Below are 18,770 nucleotides of genomic sequence, written 5' to 3' on the forward strand. Positions count from 1 at the left end.
GGCCAGATCGCCCCGCGCCCCCCCCCCCCCCCCCCCAGGACCCCGGAGCCCGCCCACGCCGCCTTGTCCCGCCGGTAAGGTAGGTAGTTTAATTTACGCCGGCGGGACAGGCATTTTAGCGGCGGGACTTCGCCCATCCGGGCCGGAGAATCGAGCGGGGGGACCCGCCAACCGGCGCGACGCAATTCCCGCCCCCGCCAAATATCTGGTGCCGGAGACTTCGGCAACTGGCGGGGGCGGGATTCACGCCAGCGCCCGGCGATTCTCCGACCCGGCGGGGGGTCGGAGAATCTCGCCCCAGATTTGTAAGTTTAAGTGAGCTGTTAGCTTCACTTAAATACGGGTGCATTGGAGTCTCCCAAGGACCCGGATCAAACGTCCGCGTCTGGGAGACCTCGCCGTGGATCAGGTATAACGGCACTCCCAGGCGATCGGAGACCAGTGGAAAGTTGGGATCTGGCAGTGCGAAACCCTGGTACCCCGATGCATGCCATCTCAGCACTGCCACCTGGGCACCCTGGGCAGTGCCAGCATGCCATCTCAGCACTGCTGCCTGGGCACCCTGGGCAGTGCCAGCATGCCATCTCAGCACTGCCGCCTGGGCACCCTGGGCAGTGCCAGCATGCCATCTCAGCACTGCTGCCTGGGCACCCTGGGCAGTGCCAGCATGCCATCTCAGCACTGCCGCCTGGGTACCCTGGGCAGTGCCAGCATGCCATCTCAGCACTGCTGCCTGGGCACCCTGGGCAGTGCCAGCATGCCATCTCAGCACTGCCGCCTGGGCACCCTGGGCAGTGCCCGTGTGCCAGGTTGCCCATCGATCAAAATCTGTCGAACTCAACCCTGAATATATTCAATGACCCGGGGAGAGGATTCAACAGACTAATGACCCTCATTGAGTATATTCAAGAAAGTCAATGGATTTTTGGGAACTAAGGTATGTGATGATAGTGTGGGGAGTCAGAGTTGTGGGAAGTCGGTCATGATCTTACTGAATGCTGGAGCAGGCTCGAAGGGGCAACTGCCGCCCAGCTCATATTTCTTATGTCGGTATTAATCGAACAATTTAAGCTGGCAGAGTTACGTAGTGTCAGACTGGCAACGTGAGACGCAGGGAGCTCCCAGTCTTCTCTCTGTCAGCAGTGGGAGCAAGTCAGACGCTGCCCCCCCCGGAGTACTGAGAGCTCTACTGGGACAGCTCTCGTGCACTCCCCCCTGCACTTTAAGAGTGGCTCAAGAACAGGACGGCGGGCAAGGGATCGCCTTGACCAGAAAAGCACAAACAACTGGAGACAGGCGAAGGGGAGAGGCGATAAAGTGGGACAATATAAAAATGATCTATGTTTGCTAAATGATTTAGAACGACATCTGGACCTGGAATGGAACCGACAAGTATATTAAATGCAGCATTTGGGCACAAGGCCTTAATCACATTGCTGTCTTCAGTGTTTGGGTAAACTCTCCCACACGGAGACATTATTTTTCCCACTCTAGTAAATCCGTAGCAAATCTACCGTTCCAGTCGATCAAAACCTCAGAAAATGAGCAGGGACGAGTGACTCAGACCATTGGGAAGAGCGAGTTTAGAGAGATTGATTTGTTTTAAATCTCCAAAAGGTGGAGAATTTTTGTGAGAATCGGTTTCGTCCTCACACGGTTAAGGCTCAGGACAGGAGGGGTTTCACGCTGGCTTAGTGCTGTCGGAATGAAGGGAATGCTCTCGGAGAACGTGGCGGTATTGGGATCAAATTTAGGTGCATCAGTCTCCTGCAGTTTGACCATTGGCTCCCCCGACTTTATTCAGTAAACAAATTGAACCTTTGGAGGGGGCAGCCTTCACAATGTCAGCTGGATGTGGCCTGTTGGAAGATGCATCCTGGCCGTGATGTGCGTCTGGCCTCTTCGGAATCGGTGCTATTTTAACAGTTGCTTCCGTCGGCCACCTTCGCGGCTGACACGTCACTCCTCCAAGCGCCCTTTCCTCCAGTTCATGGCTCAGGGGTGTTTGGTTTTTTTTTGTGATAAATAGGAGGAACCCGAGCCACGGTTTCTTTCCAGCTCTCGCTTGCCAAGGGGCGAGCCAGATTCCAAGCGCGCTGCCAACATCACTTCAGCCAAGAGGATTAAGCGATTAGAGACTTTGAAATGCATTCTTCTTTCAGACTCCTCTCAATGACACCAGGTTAACGTCTCTGCAAGACTCCCAAACACAGATCGGCTGAGCACTGCAGCCACGTTTAACACAAGTGCTCATCTGTCTTGCATCAATGTGTGTGTGTTATGCCCCAGATGATAAGAGTACATCCCATTCCAAAACAGAAGGACGTGATAGTCTTTATCTCTCTTCAAAGAAATGCTTACGTTTTTGAGGAAATGTTTTGGTTCCGAAACGTTCAGTAAGCCATTCACATCTCAAATTTTAACGCTAATTTTCCTCTTTTCAGGCTCATTGGGTGATGGACGCTGCACGATGGGAGGGCTTCACTGGTCTCTGGGCCGAACTAAAGGCCGAACCTGTTTATTTGCGACATTTTGCAGACAAAGTAATCTCCCTCCGTGAAAACAGCAACGGGTCAAAAAAAAAATAAGCGGCACAAGGAGAAGGCAAAGAACCATGAGGGGAGCTGTCATATCGCGCACGGGACAGTGGGAATGATGAATTTCCCTGAGGTTCTCGCGGAGTAGGAGCTCCCCCGCTGAGGGGTGGGGGAACTCCATTAAGCTACTCATAAAAGGTCGGCCAGTAAACCACCGACCATGGAGAGACCCGGTGGGAATCTACCTGGAGTTGTACAGAACTTAACTGTAAATAAATCAAAGTTCTTTAATCTTACTAAAGGGGCTCTGAGAGGAACGTTCCCTTTTAAACGCCGGGCAAGAAGCAGATCGCTTGAAAGGGGTTGGGTAGCATTGGGTGGCGCAGTTTTGTGATTTAACAGGATGAGATTCTTAATGCCTAAAATCTGTTGCTGCTGAAATGAAATGAAAATCGCTTATTGTCACAAGTAGGCTTCAAATGAAGTTACTGTGAAAAGCCCCTAGTCGCCACATTCCGGCGCCTGTTCGGGGAGGCTGGTACGGGAATTGAACCATGCTGCTAGCTTGCCTTGGTCTGCTTTCAAAGCCAGCGACTTAGCCCTGTGCTAAACCAGCCCCATGTCGCGGCAAGTTGGAAAAACCAATAGAATGTTAACAAAAAAGAACCCTTAAAATGGACAACACAGGGCGGCACGGAGTCTCACGGCGCTGAGGACCCAGGTTCAATCCCGGCCCCGGGTCACTGTCTGTGTGGAGCTTGCACATTCTCCCCACCTTTGCATGGATCTCGCCCCCACAGCCCAAAACGATGTGCAGGGTCGGTGAAATTGGCCACGCTAAATTGCCCCTTAAGTTGAAAAAAAAATTAGAATTGGATACTCTAATTTGAAAAAATTTGTATTTTTAAATAATGGACAACAAAATGGAACATGCTGCAGCTCGCTGAAGAAACACAATCAAAATATCGGGAGTCGGAAGCTCGCCTTGCGAAGCTCAAGGACGAGATTTCAGCTTGGTCGCTGCAAATGTGTTTTGCTGTTAACCATTGCTGCGCAGAACACAGAGCATTTCCAAACAATGACTTGCACTGAACGTGGCCTTCAACGCACAGCATGATCACGAGTGGCTCCGCTGCGGTCCAAGGAACAGACTGTTTCACCCACGTTAAGATCTAATTCCTCCTCCTCCAGGTACTACTTTTAAAAATAAATTTAAGTGCCCAATTTTTTTCCCCCAATCAAGGGGCAATTTAGCGTGGCCAATCCTCCTACCCTGCACATCTTTGGATTGTGGGGGTGACTCCCACACAGACATGGGGAGAATGTGCAAACTCCACGTCGGCAGTAACCCGGGGCCGGGATCGAACCCGGGTCCTCGGCGCCGTGAGGCAGCAGTGCTAACCACTGCACCGCCGTGCCGCCTTCCTTCAGGTACTACTGCTGTAAGAGGGCAATAGCAACAATGGATGCCGCAGGTGGGTCCATAATTATGCTTGGCAAAGTACTGCTGTGAGTGGTTTGCCTTTGCCTCCTGCTTCACGACTGACCAAGAAACGGTCTCGCTCCTTACCATCTAATTTACCACCAAGTCAACCCAACCACCCTTCCTCAACCCAACCCCACCCCTTCGCCAATCTCAACCCCCTTTTGGTCTGCTGCCTGCTGCTACTTCCACTGGCTCCTTTGAATGAAAAGCCAAAGATGGCAGCATTATTAAACAGCACAGAGTTTGTTTCCAATACGCCCTCCAACTTGATCTGCTCCTTCACTGAACTCACAATAGTTATGCAATGAAAAACGTGTGTGTGTGTGAGATTCAAAGGCTTAACGTCACAATGTTGGATGAAATGCTGGCTTTCTGCCAGACACAATATTAGATGTCTCTCTTGATACTTGCTTTGGGAATTTAATCATTGGCCCACACTCATTTTCAAAGAACAAAGAACAATACAGCACAGGAACAGGCCCTTCGGCCCTCCAAGCCTGTACCGGTCACGATACCTCCCTTGGCCAAAACCCTCAGCACTTCCTTGTGCCGTCTCCCTCTATACCCGTCCTATCCATGTGTTTGTCAAGATGCCTTTTGATCACCGTTAATGTATCTGCTTCCGCAACCTCCCCTGGCAACGCGTTCCAGGCTCTCACCACCCTCTGCGTAAAAAACCTGCCTCGCACATCTCCTCTAAACTTTGCCCCACAGACCTTAAACCTATGCCCCCTGGTGACTGACCCCTCCACCCTGGGAAAGAGTGCCTGCCCATCCACTCTATCCATGCCCCTCATAATCTTGTAGACCTCTATCAGGTCACCCCTCAACCTCCGCCTTTCGAAGGAAAACAGCATTTTTATTTTAAGAGGTGGAGTTTTGCTTCAGGGGCCCTAAAGTTTGGGTAGGAATGAAGGATTCACTGACTTTCATAGTTCAACACACACTGGAGTGTAACCCTTCTTCCTAATTTATTGAATAATCTCTTCTTCTCTAACCGTTCCTGACACGATATAACACACAACAGGACACACACCTTGCCAAAACATAACACAATTTTCCACATGTTCCAGCCATTTCTTGAACCCGAGTACAAACCTACCACTGCATGATGAGGTGAAATATATCCTCATTTTCTGTTTTAAACTCAAAGCCACGCGCCTGAACACTACCTCCGCACACTCTCATTCAGATCTGTGTAGTATCTCCAAAGCTGGACTCATCTCGCACATATACTCCCAGCCACATCTGTGGTTGGACCACACTGAAGACTATGCAGTTCCAGTCACCATATTATAAAAAGGATATAGAGGCACTGGAGAAGGTGCGGAGAGGATTTACAAGAACGATAGCAGCAATATGTAGTGCACATATCACAAAAGGATCGACAGGCTGGGTCTCTTTCCTCGTGAAAAGAGGCGAGTGGGTGACCTAATCGAGCACTTTAAAACTCGGAAAGGTTTTTGATGGAGTGGATACAGAGAGAATGTTTCCTCTAGCGGGGAGAGAGCGTAACGTTGAGCTACGATAGTCACCCGAGAAATCCGACAGGGAATTCGGAAGCAACCTCTTCACCACAGAGAGTGTGGAGAATGGGGAACTCGGGACCACAGGGAGTGGTTGCAGTGAATAGTGTGGAGGTGTTTACGGGGGAAGTAGACAAATAGATGAAGAGAAGGGAATAGAGGGTAGATCCTGTGCTCTGGTAAGAGGGGCTAATCACCCACACGCCATCACAGAGGAGCCGCGTTTACAGTTCACCAACGACAGTTCAGCAACGGGCAAGGGGACAGCTTGGGCAAGGGGACAGCTGTGCTGTCAGGAGGGATAAGAGGCTGAACCACCCTCCTAGCATTATCTGCCTAGAACACAGTGGCACAAGTTAACCATTCAGACAAGAGGCAGGGCTTTCTCTCCTGATTACCATCAATAAGCTGGGCTCTTCGGAGGACAGCAGGAGTGGAGTGACCTTTTTTTCCCATTCGTTCATGGGATGTGGGCGTCGCAGGCTGTGCCAGCGTTTATTGCCATCACTAATTACCCTTGAGTCAACCACATTGCTGTGGGGTCTGGAGCCACATGTAGGCCAGACCGGGTAAGGACGGCAGATTTCCTCCCCTAAAGGACATCAGTGAACCAGATGTGTTTTTACGTCATTCGGCAATTGTTCCATGGTCATCATTAATAGACCTTTAATTCCAGATTTTTATTGAATTCAAATTTCACCATGTGCAGTGGTGGGATTTGAACCTGGGTCTCTGGTTTACTAGTCCAGCGACAATCCCACTACGCCACCGCCTGCGATAGCACAGCCAGCGTGAGGAATGACTGCTGTGGCTCCTGATGATGTTGAACTGAGGGGGTGGTGAGGGAACCAAAAAAACATTAAAATGCAGAGTGTATATTTCCAACCTGGAACTTTTCACACACACCTTAAATAACAGGGCTGGATTTGCTGTCAGGCATTTTTATTGTGTTACCGTAAAATGAAGTGTTACAGTTTAATTCGGTAGTTAAACAAACCTGCAGACGTCTCCCTCGCTGCTTTTCCGTGACAATCTGTTTTCAACTCCACAGTGCTCCAGATTTAGATTGCCACTCACAACAAAACACGTGCACAGCCCTGCAAAGGTGCTGCAGGTTAAACTGTACAGGAGTGAGGAAGGGCGTCTCCCCAAATGCTCGCTCTCGTCCAGATACTCATTCCACCCGTTAACATTTCCAGTCTTTAATTTTAATTCCTACTCATAGCAGGAGTTAGTTGGCCTTCCTCCTGTGCTTGGCACAGCCAAGTTCGGGAATGTGTCACGAGGCTGCAGCCAATGTTATGCCAATGAGCTAGAAGGGCATTCTTTTAGTGGCACTTTGGCCTCCTGAAGCCAACGAGGAATGAACTGTGGCCCTGACTCACGCTCCCACAGACTGAGCCACCTTGTCTCATTCTGACACCATTGAGCTGCCTCAGCATGATCCACAGGGTGATACAGCGGCGAAGTAGGTCATTCATTGTCCTGCAATGTTTGATGCCAATTTGCCTGGGCCGCACTCCCGTTTCAACTCTGTACAGTATGTTTACATTTTGTACCTTGCCCTTTTCCACAACTATTCTGAACTAGATGAGGTTGTGATCGCTGTTGCCTAGATGTTCCCCCATTGAAACATGCTCCACTTCATTCCCTCAAACTAAATCCAGAGATGTTTCCTTCTTCATGGAAAATTATTTCTACGCCAGCTCTTACACACCTCATAATGCCCAGCACAACTGTGAGTGCTATGGCCCAACTTTGCTTTGTTCTTATTCCTCCTAGAGTCACTTGACTAGAGGAAACCTGAACATAGTTTGTACATTGCACTCCCAAACATTGCACTCCCAAACACTACATATATATATAGTTATGTTGGCGAACACCAATAGAAATTTGACACCAGCTCACAGACAGTGCTGAAATGAACGACCGGTTAACCTCACTTCAGTGGTTATAATTGAGGGGGGAATGTTGGCCAGGAGGCTGGGTAAACAACTTGTTTGTCTTCAAACACTGCCACGGGTATTTTAGCTTTCATTCAAACTGGCCTCACATAGGCAGAGTCTTCCGATTAATGTCTCATTGTGCAGACTGCACATTCGACAACACAACACTCTCTCTGCGGCATGGTGGCCAGCTCTGCTGCCTCACAGCGCCAGAGGCCCAGGTTCGATTCCGACTTTGGGTGACTGTCTGTGCGGAGTCTGCACGTTCTCCCCGTGTGTGCGTGGGTTTCCTCCGGGCGCTCCGGTTTCCTCCCACAGTCCAAAGATGTGCAGGTTAGGCGGATTGGTCATGCTCAATTTCCCCTTTGTGTCCAAGAATGTGCAAGTTGGGTGGGGTTAGGGGAATAGGGCGGGGGAGGGGGCCTGGGTAGGGTCCTTTTTCAGGGGGTTGGTGCAGACTCAATGGGCCGAATGGTAGTAGCCGGGAATCGAACCTGGGATCCCGGAGCCAAGTGAGCCAAGCCATGATGTAAAATGCACACTGAATGTTGTGCGTGTGGAAGTGCCGCATGGTCCAATTCGTATCATTCCCCATCTGGGGGCCACGTGCAAGAAGAGATTTACCCACCACTTGCTTCGAAGACAGTCTGAAAGGAGAGAGAGATACAGGGCTTGTCGGTTGAAAGAATGAGTGTGCGCAAAGGTTGAATGCTCTCAGCAAGCATTCTGTACCTAACCTTCTGAGTGTCGGGTTTCGCCCAGGGAAGTCGGAACACAGCTGGTTTGCATCACAAAACATCTGGAAGCAGAATCCTATGCTCTGGTAAGAGGAGCTCTTCGCCCGCACGAGATCACAGAGGAGCTGAGCTCACAGTTCAGCAATGGGCATGGAGACTGAGCGACTGTGCCACCCCCCCCCACCCGCCCACACACAAAGACACACACGTCTATTTAATCTGTCAACTTCATTGGGAGACCATCCTCGGTAGAGCAGAAGAATTTCCCCAGTGCTTTGTGCTGGAAAATGTCTAGAACGGGTGAGGGTAGAATAGGGCTTAACCGTGATAGCACGTACTAGCACGGTAGCAACACAGGAGGCCATTCGGCCGATCATGTCCATGCTGGCTCTCTGCATGAACGTGAGCCAGTGCGATTCTGCTCCCTTTCCCCCTCTTTAGATAATTAATCAATTTCCTTTTACTTGCCTCGATTGAATGTGGGTGGCACGGCGGCACAATGGTTAGCACGGCTGCCTCACAGTGCCAGGCACCCGGGTTCGGATCCCGGCTTGGGTGACTGTCTGTGTGGAGTCTGCTCGTTCTCCCCCCTGTCTGCGTGGGCTTCCTCCGGGTGCTCCGGTTTCCTCCCACAGTCCAAAGACGTGCGGGTTAGGTGGATTGGCCATGATATATTGCACTTATTGTCCAAAAGGTGTTACGGGGTAGCACATCTTTTGGGTTGTGGGGGTGAGACCCATGCAGACACGGGGAGAATGTGCAAACTCCACACAGACAGTGACCCGGTGCCGGAATCAAACCCGGGTTCTCAGCGCCGTGAGGCAGCAATGCTAACCACTGCGCCACCATTCCAATGAAGCACTCTCAATGATGTCCTACCACCTTCAAAGATCGATGGGCATGAACCCTCAGTTCCTGCACACTATTTTGATTTGTGCCTCTAAGTCCACATTGCCTCTCTCTATCCATTACCTTGCTCTTTTTTTCCCATAGAATTTACAGTGCAGAAGGAGGCCATTCGGCCCATCGAGTCTGCACCGGCTCTTGGAAAGAGCACCCTACCCAAGGTCAACACCTCCACCCTACCCCCATAACCCAGTAAACCCACCCAACACTAAGGGCAATTTTGGACACTAAGGGCATTTTAGCACGGCCAATCCACCTAACCTGCACATCTTTGGACTGTGGGAGGAAACCGGAGCACCCGGAGGAAATCCACGCACACACGGGGAGAATGTGCAGACTCTGCATAGACAGTGACGCCAGCCGGGAATCGAACCTGGGATCCTGGAGCTGTGAAGCAATTGTGCTACCCACAATGCTACCGTGCTGCCCCAATGTGGCTCTTCTCTGTAATAAATTCCATCTGCTACTTACCTGTCCATTGTTAACCTATCCATGTCTGGTGGCAGCCTGTATCTTATTCTCACTCCGACACTCTGAAGGACATTGTGTACAATGCTTCACCCTAACTTTCAGTCACTGCTCTGGAGGTGAAGATGGCGAGATCCACAATCAGCAACAAAAATATACAATCACTAAATAACAGTCAGGCCACTCAGTGCTTTGAGCATGAACGGTTTTATACCCAAACTGTCTGCTTACTCCACATTTCAGCTCCCTCCCCATATCCTCGATAAAGAACGATTATCAAACCCCTTCTCAGGTCCTAGTAGCGACGGGCATCTTGACCACCCCGCGACTCGCCTTACCTGGGCACCTGTATAGCTTGCGGGCCTGGCTGATGTCTCCTTTGCTGAGTCGTGTCCGCTGTCCTATCGGGGGCCGGATGCCATTCTCATCGTACCGAGGAAGGATGGTGTCGAGGAAAATCCCCCTAAACGGAAAGGCATCGGTCAGTCAGGGGGAACTCTGTGTGGCTCCAGCAACGCGATACTGTGAAAGTACAAATAGCTTTGGAGCAACTACAATCATAAAGGGGACAGCACAAACATTTAAGACGAAGGGGTCTCTCATGTAAGACCCAGATGAGGAGAAATTATTTCTTTCACAGGGCCAAAGACTCTCTTTCTCCAAAGGCAGTGGAAGAGAGTCTTTGACTAATTTTTAAGGCAGAGCTCATTGGATTCTTCATTAACAATGGGGTGAAAGGTTAACGGGAGTCGGCGGAAAGGAGGGGTTGAGGTTTACAATCGCATCAGCCATGATCGTACTGAACGGGGGGGGGGGGGGGGAAAGCAGGTTCGAGGGGCCGAATGGCCTCCTCCTGCTTCTCGGTGGGACGTTGGTACGTTCACGAGTGTTGCCTTCAGAAGCGGACGAGAAATCTTTGCAGCAATTCAATTGTCAGAAGGGGCACGAAGAGGGGGAAAACTGGGGCCTTCAAACACACTGCTTCCTGGCACAGCTGTGCATTCCGTCGGCTAACGAGCTTTGAGCAGATCAAAAGTGGCGGAAAGTGAGAAAGGCCACAAATTGAAAAGCTTCAGAACATGAACGCGACTGCTGGGTTCCAGCTATGATGTCGATGACAGTCACTTATGTGGGCCCTGCATTTATAATTTCACAAAGGGATGGTCTGTTCCTGCTCTGAAACCCCCGTCATCCCAGAGAGGCCTTGTGAAGGCTGTGGGGGCGCAACAGATGGTTGAGCCCTGGACGCAGTGCAGCAATGAGTTCAACGACTTCCGCACGAGTGGTCAAGGCCAGTGAATCTATCTTCAAATTCCAAACCCCACGAGCCTCACCCGCTGCTCAATGCCCCAACATCCCCTGCAATCATTGACCAGTATTCTCCAAGCAATCGTGACACACCGCTCATGTTCACAGCTTCACACTGCCAGTTATTGAACCATGACACATTTCCCTCTCTCTTAAAGGGAAGGCACATAACCGGAGACAGCGACGCCAAGCTGGGATAGGGCGGGGACATGCATGGGTGTATGCCCTTATTCCGAAAGAGCAGACGGTGATCACTGTGTGAGTGGGCAAGTGTAGGTTGGAGCACTGAGCTCCAGAGTGGCATCGCGGGCATCAAATCAGTGCCTCACACTGCTTGCCGCCACCATCCTCCTACCCTACGTACGTCTAATGCCCTCAACATTATGGTGTCTGGGGAAGCTAGCAATAAGCATGGGCGGATATGCAGTGGATGCCATTTTGGGAAAAGATCTGCAATGTCAGCGTCAAAAGGAATCGGGCCTACAATGTTGGGCTTCACACCGATCTCTCTGAGCTGGGGCCGTGCCATGAAGTCCACATAGTTGGCCTCAGCATCTCTGAAGTATGGGGATAAAACTGGCCTGGCTTCCTGCTCCTCCTGATCACCATGATATCATTCCTGCAATTACCTCAGAGTGTCCGCACAATGGGGGAAAGGAGAGGTACCATCCTGCCAATGTTCATCGTCCAGGACTAGCTGCTGAACTGTACCCCGGGTTAGTTAGTGTCATCGAGGGGAGAGAAGGTACCAGCAACATCTCAAGGTCAGACACAGCTAAAGGCTGTTTCAATCCCGTAGATCTCCAGTACTGGCATTGCTAACTAACCAAATGGGTGAGGTCGAACACTGGCCACTTCATCAGAAGGTTGCGGGTTCAATCTCACTCCAGAGAACTGAGCACAAAATGCAGCCTGTTTGTTAAATACCGAGGGAGTGCTGTACCGTCAGAGAGGCAGTACTGATGGGCACTGCATTCCTGGAGGGGTCAGGTGAGTCAGTAAGGCAGGTGGGCATAAAAGATCCCACGGCACTGTCTGGTGAAGAGTGGGGGGGAGGGTATATTTCTCCCCTGGGTCCTGTTCCTCAACCAACGTGAAAGATTCTGTATAAATGCAACTTTGCTCCCTCTATTCAATCCTTTCAGACACTCGGACAGCAGTCGAAAGCTGTTGCACGTGGCAGCATTGAGTGCTTGCTGTGTTAGTAACCTGAACCATCCAGCCACCCTGGTGAACAGTCCCGCCAACTAAGCTCAATGTGGTTAGCACTGTTGCCTCATTGCGCCAGGGTCCCAGGTTCGATTCCCGGCTTGGGTCACTGTCAGTGTGGAGTCTGCACGTTCTCCCCGTGTCTGCGTGGGTTTCCTCCGGGTGCTGCGGTTTCCTCCCACAATTCCTGAAAGACGTGAATTGGACATTCTGAATTCTCCCTCTGTGACCCGAAAAGGCGCCGGAGTGTGGCGACGAGGGGATTTTCACAGTAACTTCATTGCAGTGTTAATGTAAGCCTACTTGTGACACTGATAAAGATTATTAATTGAACGTGGCGGCGTGGTGGCGTAGTGATTAGCACTGCTCCCTCACGGTGCCGAGGACCCGAGTTCGATATCGGCACCGAGTCACTGTCCTTGTGGAGTTTGCACATTCTCTCCGTGTCTGCGTGGATTGGCGACGCCAAATTGCTCCTTAATTGGAAATATTAAAAAAACTTTTTTTTTAAATTTCTCTTGAGCATTGTCTCACTGATATGGGTTTAGTGGGGAGTCCCCACTTCCTCTGATACAGTTCACTCTGAGCTAGTCTGGTACTTCACTGTATCATTTTAGCACGTCCATTAATCCATTCATTTATAATGGATGAACGACTTCAGCGCTGAACTCCTTGCGTGTCTTCTGGATTATTCAAAACAGCTCTCATCCAGTAGCAGTTAACCATCGTGTTATACAGCGTGTTCCATAGTCTCACCACGCTCTGGGTAAAGAAGGTACTCCTGAATTCCTCACTGCATTTAGCAATGACTATTATATTTATGGTCCCCGGTTTGGGGTTCCTCACAACTCTTCGCTACGTCCATTCTCCATCAAACCACTTCATAATCTTTCGGGACTCTATTAGGTCACCCCTCAGCCCTCTCTGTTCAATCATGGAGTGACTGCAGCTCAAAAGGAGACCATTCGGCCCATCCCGTCCCTGCTGGCTAACTGCAAGGTCAATTCATCGCAGCCCACTTTCTCGGTGGCTCTGCAAACTCTTCAGGTAATTCTGCAATGCTCTTTTGGTAGCCATGGATTGAATCTGTCTTCACCACGCCCTCAGGCACTGCATTCCAGATCCTAACCACTCGCTGGGCCAAAATAGCTTGGCCTCATTCTTGTCCCATTGTTTCTTTTGCTTTAAACCGGTGAACTCTGCTTCTCCAATCTTCCGCAAATGTAAATAGTTGTTCTTCTATCTTTCCCGATCGGCATAATCCCGGCACCATCTTAGTAAATCTTTTTGGGTTTTTTGCACCCTCCCCAGTGTCGTTCTACACTTTTGATGCTATGGAGACCAGAATTTCTCCTAGCGTGGTCGAACCGAGGTTAAATCCAAGTTACTTCCCAGCTTTTCAATTCTGCTGCCCGAGAGTTCAATCCCTGTGATTGATTTGAGTCTCTGATCTGTTCCACGCTGTGGAGTATATTGCAGGACCAACAGCATTGCCCTGACAGACTGTATCACTCCAACAAGCACAGCGCAATTCAATCTAATCACATTAATGTGTCAATCTCGACACAATGAGGCCAAAGGTTAAATAGAGGTTGCAATGAAGTCGACTGGAGGTAAAATGCACTGCAGCGAAAACAAATTAATTACTTTCGATTCCTCAGAGTGCTGCGAGGGAAGGGACATATCTGGCAGAATAAAGTCAAGCTCATTCCTGGCTTAGCTGGAAAATACAAATCGGAAATGAAATAGGCTTGTTAAGCACCCTGGCTGAACATCAGCCAGATGCACTGAGTGCTCTCAGCAGCAAGTCGCCACGTGTCCCAGCTGGCAACGGTGCCGATCTCCCACCAACGCCCCTCTTCCCCCAAACAGTCCCTCGCGACCGTTAAACTCTGCACGGTCACCCGCAATCGGAGAACGGCCAACTGACCGGCATCCTCAAAGCCTGTTGAACCTTCGCCACATCCACCGTGCCAGACAATATCGTGGGCCTGCCTCACACCGTGCACAAACGCCTCTCGGGATTGAGACACAATCGCCGTGTTCCCTCGGGAAGACCAGCACAGTCTCGTCACTATCTGCACGCAGGGAATGTCACAGTCTGTGTGAGGTCCCGCTTCCCCGAGGCTCGGGAAGAGAAGGTCTCGAGGAGGCAGCCATTTGCAATGATCCGTAAGTCAGAGGGACAACTCCGGTGTAATATCCTGACAGGTAGATTAACAAATGAACGATTTATTGAAGTAAGGAACGATGGACAGAGAGTGAGATAAAAGCTAGCAATGTTCCCAGACTCTTCACTGGCTTGCAAACTGCGCTCCGCCACCTCATGCCCATCAGAAGAGTGGGTCATACGAACCCCCCCCCCACCAACTTAAAGGGGTACGTGACCACATCAGGTTTGCAACAGGAGACTTAACGCACAACAGGGTTGAGCTATAGTGTGGGACTGTGGCAACACTGAAATAGGAGGAGGCCATTCAGCCCCTCTGATATTCTATTAGAATGTACCTCAAGTCCAATTATCCACCTTTGCTCCATATCCTTTGCCGCCCTTTCCCCGAGGATTACAGATCAAGGATTTTCTCATATGCCTGACTGCTCTTAAGTAGAAACCCGCTGTACTACAGTAAATGCCACGAACAAACTTCACATACTAGCATGTGAGAGTACCTTTAAGAAATGGGTGTTTATAAATGGGTGTGTCTATAAATATCTGTAGTGAGAGTACCTTTAAGAAATGGGTGTTTACTACTGCAGTGATGTCAGACAGTGGGTGGAGCTGGGCTGTCTGTCAGCTTTTTACTTTTGTTTTAGGCTGTTTGCTGCAGGGTGTGTTTTAGTTTCGTTTTCAGTGTTGGAGCTAAAGCCAGACCAAGCAGGGGACTTCCGGGTGCGGCTATGCAGAGCTAGGTCGCATATTCGGCAGCTCCTGCTTGGAACGGACTTTTGGGCTCTTTTACAGGGCCCCCACGGCATTTGTTTGACATTTCCCGGTGTGGGAAGAAGGCGGCAATATTCCCCCGACAGTGTCCCCCAGGAAGGGTATGTCTCTTGGTTGCCAGACACACGCAGAAACAGTGAAAGATTTGGCTGCAACTACAGGATAAACAGGGCCTCTTCCAGCATGCAGGCGGGGGAAGGGCAAGCTTAAAGCTGCAAGCTGACCTGAGGGCCTGTATCAAAGGTGAATTCTAGCAGCAGAGGGAACAACTGTGAAAAGACCTCATCAAGGCCACTGAAGGGACTTCCGGTTGCGGTGATGCCTAGCTAGCCGCACGCTTCGGCTCCAGCTCCGACGGACCTTCGGGCTCTTTTAAGAGCCTCAACGGGGAATTTTTCGACGACGCAACCCGGTGTGGGGCGTGTGAGAAGGGAGTCCCCCCCAAACGAAGGAGGAAAAAACCGGCGGCGGCGGCTGCAGCGCGAGGAATCGTCGACCAAAGGGTCAGAAAGAGAGAAGTACAAGATGGTGGCGGAGAAAGCGCAGGCGACATGGGGGCCTGAGCATGAAATTGTGAGACGGTGCGTGGAGCTGCTGAAGAGGGAGGTGCTGACCCCGTTGCTACAGGCAATTGAGGGGCTCAAGGAGACATTAAAGACCCAGGAGACAGAGCTCCGTGTGGTGGAGCAGAAGGTGACAGATATTGAGGACGAGATCCTGGGCCTGGCGGTTAAGACACAGACGCACGAGGCACTTCATAAAAAGTGTACTGAAAGGATCGAAGCCCTAGAAAATGGAGCGCGAAGGAAGAACCTTCGGATACTGGGTCTCCCTGAGGGTGTGGAAGGAGTGGACTGTGGAGCGTACGCAAGTACGATGCTGAGCTCACTGATGGGTGCTGAGGCCCCTACGGGCCCCTTGGAGGTGGAGTGGGCAAATCGGATTCCGGCGAGAAGACCAAAAGCGGGAGAACCACCCAGGGCGATAATCGTGCGATTTTACCGCCTTAAGGATAGAGAAGAGGTCCTGAGATGGGCTAAAAAGGTGCGGAGTAGCAGATGGGAGAATGCAGTGGTACGGGTATACCAGGATTGGAGTGCGGAGGTGGCGAGAAGGAGGGCGAGCTTCAACCGAGCCAAAGAGGTGTTGCATAAAAGGAAGGTGAAGTTCGGGATGCTGCAGCCGGCAAGACTATGGGTCACGTATCAGGAGAGACACCATTATTTCGAGACGGCGGAGGAAGCATGGACCTTCATCAAAGAAGAGAAATTGGATCGGAACTGAGGGACTGATGCTGCAGGAAATGTTATTGTTAATGTTACGGTGGAAGTTAATTGAGAAGTAAACAGGGAAGGGGGGAGACATTGGGGAAATGTGGGCGCCGGTGAGGGGGGAAAGACGGGACATAGTTGGAGAATGGGGAAGGGGAGGGGGAGGGGAAAGGGAGCTGCGCCATAAGAGGCGGGTCAGGTAAAGGGATGTTCCCGCACCAGAAAGAATAAGGCGGGAAGACAGGCGCAAGGCGGATGGGAGTTCCCCACATGGGAGGGGTCGAGGAGTGAGCAGGAGTAGCCGGGGTCAGTTGAAGTCAGCTGACTTACGGAAGTAATATGGGGGGAGCAATCAAGCTAGAAAGAGATCTAGCGGGGAGGGGAGGAGGGAGGGAGAAGGGGGGGGGGGACAACTGGGTTGCTGCTGCGGAAATCCAAAAGGAAATGGCTAAAGAGTGGGTGGGCGGGGATGGTGTGCGACGCTGGGGGAGCGAGCGGGAGCGTGGAGGCGGGATATGGGACTGGCCTAGAGAAGGTAATGGCTAGTCGACACGGGAGGGGGGCAGGTAGCCCCCTAGTGAGGCTGATCACGTGGAACGTGAGAGGCCTGAACGGACCGATAAAAAGGGCCCGAGTGCTCGCGCATTTGAAAGGACTAAGGGCAGACGTGGTTATGCTCCAAGAGACGCACCTAAAGGTGGCGGACCAAGTTAGGCTAAGGAAAGGATGGGTGGGACAGGTGTTCCACTCAGGACTGGACGCAAAGAATAGAGGGGTGGCCATTTTGGTGGGGAAACAGGTCGCATTTGAAGCAAAGAACATCGTAGCAGATAGCGGAGGTAGATATGTAATGGTGAGTGGCAGGCTGGAGGGAATGGAGGTCGTGTTGGTTAACGTGTATGCCCCAAACTGGGACGATGCGGGATTTATGAGACGGATGCTGGGGCGTATACCGGACCTGGAGGTAGGAAACTTGATTTTAGGAGGGGACTTTAATACGGTGCTGGACCCGGGGCTAGATAGATCCAGCTCAAGGACCGGAAGAAGGCCGGCAGCGGCCAAGGTACTTAAGGGGTTTATGGACCAAATGGGGGGAGTGGATCCATGGCGATTTCTTAGACCTAGGGCTAGGGAGTATTCCTTCTTCTCCCATGTCCATAAAGTGTACTCCCGGATAGATTTTTTTGTTTTGGGAAGGTCGTTGATCTCTAGGGTGGAAGAAGCTGAGTACTCAGCCATAGCGGTTTCGGATCATGCCCCACATTGGGTGGACCTGGAATTAGGAGAGGAAAGGGAGCAGAGAACACTCTGGCGATTAGATGTGGGACTGATGGCGGATGAGGGAGTGTGTGCAAGAGTGCGGGGGTGTATTGAGAGATACCTGGAGGTCAATGACGACGGCGAGGTCCCTGTGGGAGTGGTATGGGAAGCACTAAAAGCGGTGGTCAGAGGAGAGCTGATCTCCATTGGGGCCCACAAAAGGAAAACAGAGGCCGAGGAAAGGGAAAGATTACTGGGGGAGATTTTAAGGGTGGATAGGGAATTTGCAGAGACCCCGGAGGAGGAATTGTACAGGGAGAGGAGACGACTCCAGACGGAATTTGACCTTCTGACCACCAGAAAGGCGGAGGTACTGTGGAGGAAGGCACAGGGGAGGAGGTATGAATATGGGGAAAAGGCGAGTCGCCTGTTGGCTCATCAATTGCGAAAGAGGGCAGCAGCGAGGGAAATAGGAGGAATTAGAGACGAAAGGGGAGACACGGTGCGAAGGGCAGGAAAGATAAATGAGGTGTTCAAGACCTTCTATGAGGAACTGTATAGGTCTCAACCCCCAGAGGGAGAGGAGGGGATGCGGCAGTTCCTGGACCAATTGAGGTTCCCGAAAGTGGAGGAGCGGGGGGTGGTAGGCCTGGGGGCACCGATTGGGGTGGACGAGGTTATTAAGGGACTGGGAAGCATGCAAGCAGGGAAGGCCCCAGGACCAGACAGGTTCCCGGTGGAGTATTACAGAAAATATGTGGACTTGTTGGCCCCGTTGATGGTGAGGACGTTCAATGAGGCCAGGAAAGGGGGGACTCTACCCCCGACGATGTCGGAGGCGACGATATCGTTAATTTTGAAGAGGGATAAAGATCCGTTGCAGTGCGGGTCCTATAGACCCATTTCATTGTTGAACGTGGACGCCAAATTGTTGGCAAAGGTACTGGCATCGAGGATAGAGGACTGTGTCCCGGGGGTGGTGCACGAAGACCAGACAGGGTTCGTAAAAGGGAGACAACTGAATGTTAACGTGCGACGACTATTAGGGGTGATAATGATGCCCCCAGTGGAGGGGGAGGCAGAGATAGTGGCGGCAATGGACGCAGAGAAGGCATTTGATAGGGTGGAGTGGGAGTATTTATGGGAAGTGTTAAGGAGGTTTGGGTTTGGGAACG

The 18,770-nt window shown here is 51.2% G+C and overlaps 1 protein-coding gene across 1 annotated transcript in view; it reads right to left on the reverse strand.

Moving 5' to 3' along the window:
• The window catches only part of LOC140396979 (bone morphogenetic protein 1-like), a 409,856-nt gene that overhangs the window by 58,722 nt on the left and 332,364 nt on the right, over positions 1 to 18,770 (reverse strand). Inside the window, 1 exon segment of the mRNA XM_072485982.1 lies at positions 9,945 to 10,069. Coding sequence (XP_072342083.1) covers positions 9,945 to 10,069 — 125 coding nt within the window.

This window comes from Scyliorhinus torazame, chromosome 20 (assembly GCF_047496885.1).
Source record: "Scyliorhinus torazame isolate Kashiwa2021f chromosome 20, sScyTor2.1, whole genome shotgun sequence".
NCBI lineage: Eukaryota > Metazoa > Chordata > Chondrichthyes > Carcharhiniformes > Scyliorhinidae > Scyliorhinus > Scyliorhinus torazame.